Genomic DNA, 6,240 nt, shown 5'->3' with positions numbered 1-6,240 from the left:
AGAAATACCTCTTCGTGATTATACCTTGCCTAGATCAAACCGTTAATGTATAATTACGCAAGTAAAAATGTTTCTGTATTGTGTCTGTGGCAAGTAATACTTTGTCAACTAATTTATTTCCATGAGATTTCAACAAACTATGTGTTAAACTAGTTGACACGTAAATCCATGAGCGATGTCTTGTTTACAACGATATGGCGTATCGCCGCCATGTTGCTTTGTGGATAAATTCGCATCTGTCCGAGCTGTGAGTGGTGACAGATCGCTGCATTGGCTCACCGCGACTGGCACATACTTTACCGAGCTTTACTGGGTAAGTGGGCTAGTTCACAGAGAGGGGTGTACAGGTATGTAAGTAGTGGTACTACGTAGAAATCTCTAGCGTTTTTTCACGGCAATATAGTATAAGATAAATACTATCTCAGTTGATCTTGCACTGCGCGGATGGGATTTTCGTGCGGTACAGCGCGGTCATTTGAGCTTAAACGTACCTTTTGTTAGTAAAAATCTCTAGGCAGAGCAATCCTTGTGAGCGATGTAACGACAGCCCGAGGTGTCAGATTTTAATAACGGCCCAATCAGCCCGCCGCCACCGTACGCCGGACGCAACTCCGCTGCTCTTCCGCACGGGAAATGGAGCTCGTATTTGCGGCGAGCTCGCTCCATTTAGGGTTGTCAAAATCGTGAAATTGAGCAACCAACTTTGAATAGATAAAGACCAAAGACAAGATATGTTCCAAAGTCCATTCATAAACCATTATTTCTTAGATAAATAAATGATTGGAATCATTTAAATTATCTTTTTTAATGATTAAATAACACTGACATAAATACAAATTACCTAATGAGATAAAACATATTCGACAATAACCATATAAACTAATAGATAATAAAGAAGAAGCAAAATAAAATTTGTGAGTCAATCAATAATTGTTGTATCGCATTAGCAGCTGGCAACCCTGTGCAAGTTGTCGGCCGCGGCCGCAGGCTGAGCTGTGCGGAAGTCTGCGAACGAATTTTGCTTTTTCTCCTTTTTCCATTGCAATAAACGTGGGGTGAATTGTTCTCCAGTAAAATTTGCTTGCGTTTTGTCAACGAAGGGTGCTTTGATGAGGTTTTTTGGTAAAGCTCCGCAACGCAAAGTTTTGACAAAGCCTCGAGTATCGCCTGATTGAAAAACTGTTCCGTGAGATATATTTATGCAAGTATTTTATCTTTATAATGTAAAATATTATTAGAACGTCGTGAAATTATGAAATACTGTTTGAATAAAATCACTTCTTGACAGTTCTGAAAAATGTAACACAACATTTTGTCAAATACTTACAGTTAACACAACTGTCAAAACTGTATAGAAATTACTTTTAAAACAAACTTCTACAATACATAAAATAAACCTTAAGGTATTGTTCCACACTTCTCACAAAGCAATATCCGCAAATCGAAAGTGTCCAGTTTGTCAGCAGCGGGTCGTAAAGGCGTGTTTTATTTGCCAGGGCCGCGGTAACGACCCCCCGGCGACGCTTACTTGCTGCCGTTCCTCCAACACCGCTAGCCAGCTACAGATTGATAGAAGACGCAAGCAATTGCTCCACACATTGTGTATTGACAAAAGCTTAGTATAACAATGAAGACTATAAAGGAATTAAAAACACCATGTACATTTGATTAATTATTACGAAGAGTAAATACTTTCCAATAAAAAAATTGACGAGGCCTAGATGACATTTGATACTCAGTTTTAATATAAATAAACTAGCAATTTTCAAATATTAAATAACATAAGTAGGTGAATGATTTATGAATTTCAAACAAAAATATAAAATATAACTCGTGTTACATAAAGTACTTAACATGGCTGATTATAAGAGGGGTCTTTGCAAGTTCTCGTGAGTGTTATCTTGTTTTATGTGAATGTTGTAAGCCAAGTTTAAACGATTGGAAGTCCTGACGCGGCCCTAGCGGTCGATTGCTTACATTTTTATTTGTCCCCTGAGCTGTTCTGCTTGTAACAAGTTACCCTAATAAAATACTTTTAAAGAAATCGCTACAAAAACCAGACTTTAAATTCTGAAACTATTTAATAATGTCTATTATTGTTTTTATAATATAAAGATTTATGAAACATAAATGAGTATCCACATTTCATCTGACTTGTTACAATAAGGAATGTTACTTTTAAATTTCAGAGACAAATCTGAAAACATGGTGTGGTGTGACAGTATAGCAAAACTAGATAAAAATATGATAAGTTACATATTATCTCTCTAATAAATAATCATAATAGTCATAAAGGAAGCGTAGTATTATGTTCGCATTAATCAGTTCATCCCAATCGGGGATGAGAGTTCCACTAAAATAATTTACATTGAATAATAAACCTTAGTACATTAGCTTAAGGTCTCAAATTCCACATCACGGTGCTTGTGTAAATTCCTTGCTGAGCCCCGGGTAAGATCGGAGGCAAACATTGCGTTTAGGCATATTAATAAATTATCGGCTCCGGGCGATGTTTGCTCACATATTTTAGTGTGCCTGCGCTAATCACAGAAGAAACTTGGCCTTAAGTTGTCGACAAATACACTGTATGCTTTGTTTGACTCGCAAATGTACCGCGCAGGGTTGAACATTTAGAATTTACATTTTTATTGTGAAAAAAAATTGTTTTAAAATGTCATTAAATGTATAAAGAAAAATTTAAATTCATAAGATTGTTTTTAGAATCTTGACGGTTTATTAACTTCGAATACTTTTTACAGAATTTGCTTGGTTTGTACGTTGAAATGGAAATGTTAAGAGAAAGAATTGGTTTGAGATTAATTTAGCAAATCAAAGCACAAGCATTTAGTAACTAAGTGTAAAACATCTACCTGAATAATGTTTTAGCTTGTGCCAACCCTAGCGGACAATATCTCGTTCCAAGACTTAACAAAGTATTACATCACTTAAAGACTTATTTCGCAGATTTCGATTAAGCAAAGTGATTGCATAACTTCTTAGTTGTTTGACTTTAAACGACTTCTCTATAAGCCGACTCTCGGTGATTCAGAAATTTGTAGATTTAAATCTGGGTTCGTGGCTCTGCACCGAACGACAGAACACTCTTTTTCCAAAACGCTTTAAGGTCCTTTCGTTGTGGTTAAAACTAGAAAATTGAAATTTCCCCATAATTTAAAAAAAAAGCGAGCCAATGCTCTCTGTAGATGGATAGGCCATTGCTTGAAAAGGGTTTTTGCTTCGTTACGCCTTGTTGCACCTGACAGTTCTTCAGTTACTTCTATCTGTTATTACTTCTAATACTCACCGCTGCCACCAACCGCAACCGTCAGAGCCAAAATGGCGAGAATCAATTAGGCACAAAATACCACGCTTAATAGCCTGTCTATGTACCGAGCCAGTGGACAGAGGAAGACCGTCATTTGTTCCATTTCAGAGCCGAACCAACCATCTCCACCAGCGGTGGCACGACTACTACACAGAACGAAGGTCACCTTGGGTATACTTGTGATTAGTTATATAATAAAATTACGCATGTTTTTAAATTAAACAGTCATTTATTTTTGCAATTTGAAGTATCACATGCGCGCTCTGATCCACGAGTTGAAGGAGCTGACGCGAGCGAATCCGGAGGGGCGGCGCGCTTCGCACTGCCCTGAGCCGAATGACGTCACCCCGATCTATAACATCATCAAAAGAATATCCTTCAGTTTCTTGATAATGTTGATTTTAACCAAATAGTAAAGACAAGAACAAATTTTATGTTAACTTCATCAATGATCATAAAGAATTTTCCTTTACGATGATGAAGAAGGTGCAATCTATATCCAGTCCTTTGTGTAATTAGTTGTAATCAACGACACATGTCGTATCATTGAATATTTCGATAATGATGACGACAAGTCGGCGTACCGACCTCTCAGGTCCAACACGCGCAGTCACAACGGCTGGATGCCGATTCCTTGGTTAATTTATTATTATACGATATAATAGGTGTAGAGGTAAATCACACTGAGAAAGTAGGTAGTAGTAGAGGTGCAAGGCAAAACAAGGAAAGGTACTAACGAGCCGGTTGTTGGCGACAAGCGGGCCGCCGGAGTCGCCGGTGCAGATGTTGCCTGTAGCGCCGCTGATGCAGAGCGTGGACGCGATCACAGAGTTGCTGTTAGAGAAAGCGGCGCGGCACGCGTCGTTGGTGATCACCTGCACGCGCACGTGCATCAGGTTCGGACTCGCCGCCGACGCTGAACGCAATGCCCATGCCAAATTAAAATTCAATAAGATATAACATAGATATAGATTTTAAAATAAACCAGAAGAGAACCAAATGAACAAAAAAAAACAAAAAACTAGTAGGGGGCCGCAGAGAAAGACGCAATAACTTGTCAAACATACGAATATCAATATATCCGTTCTATGGTTTCGTATACATTGTCATTTCTCTGTTGTCTTTTCATACACGTCCTTATCGTGAGGCTCTAAGAAAACCTAAATAAAGAGTGATTAAATTGTGGTGTGAGGTAAAATGCAAGCTGTAGCTAACCGTCCCGGGTCTTGCCGAAGCCGGCGGCCCAGGCCCACACGCCAGCGTACGTGTTGCTGCCCGACGCCAGCGCGATGTTTCGGATGTTGTCTGAAACCCAAATAATCCACGGATTGAAACACACCGAGAAAATTTGACCCATTTGAAACGAATCTTTTCAGAAACAAAATTCGAAAGAGTCGAAGCTTCATAAACTGTTTCGTCTTAAAATATACTTACTGCTATAGTTGACCCTGTTGATTGTGATGATGGCGATATCGTTGTGTAAGTTGCGGGGATTGTAGTTGGCGTGCAGTTCCATCCTGTTGGAGACGATCCTGGTTCCCCCGGAGAAGATGCGCACAGAGCCCAGCACGACGGTCACGTGGCGCACTAACTCTGGCTCAATGCGCAAGTTGTGGGCCGCGGTCAGAACCCGCGTGTTGCTTATCAGAGTACCTCCGCCGACGGAATCACGCCCGTTCTGCATCGTCATAATCAAGCCTGCCTACGACAGGAAACATAAATGAAAAGAAATATACTTGCAAAACCGAATTCATTAAAATTGTAAAATGTGTTTTCCAGATTATTTGACATTTATACATTACGGGTTCTTGTTTATCTCACCATGTAAGGGTAGGCGCCGAGTGCGGCCTGCGAGCCACTGATGATCCTACCGCCGTCGAAGTCGGACGCGAGCTCCGCCTTCTTGAGGGCTTCGGCGAGCGGAAAGCCAATGCGCTCATGGTAGTTTAGCTCCGGGTGCTCGTAGGGCTTAATCACTGCCCCCAGCGCGCTCAACGCCCCCAGGCAGCAGCACAAACTAAGTAGCACCAACTTCATCGCAACACCAGATCGACAAATGGCTACTCAAGTTGTACTGCCAAGTTTTATACTCATTAGAATGTTATCTGTTCAATCAAGCCGCTAAGACTTTCGTGATAAGTGTCTTACACAAATGATATCTAAATACATAGATAACTCTTGCCTTAAATTTATTGAAAACAAAGTCAAATGTCGCGAAATATAACGCCTTCCATTGAAAGGTAAAGGAGAAGACTTATATGAGCGACTAACTCCTCCGCCGGTTACCACTTATAGCCATCTGTATTGCAGTAATAATGAGCTCCATCGCTTACCTCTCTTCAATGCACAAAAGCATAGAAATACAGACATTTTACATACTTATTTGTTTTCTCCCCCGCGAAATTCAAAAAGTGTGAATATGTATTTCTCGTTTTTTTTTAATTAATCCACAACTCTGCCTAGATTTGTTTATCTAGGCATACGCAAATTGTAATGAATCTGTAAACTGCATATTGTACGAATTCGTACGCAAAGTTACCTTAATTTCAACCAATTTGTATTTCAACCATTACAAAATGCTGTATAGTGATGCCTAGTCAAATTAAAAAATTAAAATCTATCGATATATGTGTTACATGCCCTTCATAGTGACAATCCGACATATTGTTGCACCGTGGCTTAGAAAGAGGTAGAGGAGAAACAGAGTTCGGGAAATGTATCTTTTTTACCCATTGTCGAAATATTTCATAATAGATATAGATATTAATGTCAGGCTTACAGTTAGTTTAAAATTGATTAATTACTTTATATAGTATCATTTCTTAATTACATGATAAAGACGGAATCTGGTGAATCCTCTTAAGATAAGATAAGGCCACGCCTAATTATTAGTGTCATATAAATTAATGCCATTC

At 39.3% G+C, this 6,240-nt stretch overlaps 1 protein-coding gene across 1 annotated transcript; it reads right to left on the bottom strand.

Annotated features, from left to right (window-relative positions):
• Positions 1–3,540: 3,540 nt before the first annotated feature.
• On the bottom strand, positions 3,541–5,387 carry LOC106120111 (collagenase-like). Its single transcript, XM_013315319.1, has 5 exons — positions 5,147–5,387; positions 4,760–5,027; positions 4,541–4,630; positions 4,063–4,241; positions 3,541–3,677 (listed from the first exon to the last, which is right to left on the bottom strand). The coding sequence occupies exons 1-5, from the start codon at positions 5,360–5,362 to the stop codon at positions 3,576–3,578; spliced, it is 855 nt and encodes a 284-aa protein (XP_013170773.1). The 5' UTR covers positions 5,363–5,387; the 3' UTR covers positions 3,541–3,575.
• Positions 5,388–6,240: the final 853 nt, after the last annotated feature.

This window comes from Papilio xuthus, unplaced genomic scaffold (assembly GCF_000836235.2).
Source record: "Papilio xuthus unplaced genomic scaffold, Pxut_1.1 DF829129.1, whole genome shotgun sequence".
NCBI lineage: Eukaryota > Metazoa > Arthropoda > Insecta > Lepidoptera > Papilionidae > Papilio > Papilio xuthus.
The sequence above is the reverse complement of the archived record's forward strand: the minus strand, read 5'-3'. Positions and strand labels throughout refer to the sequence as shown.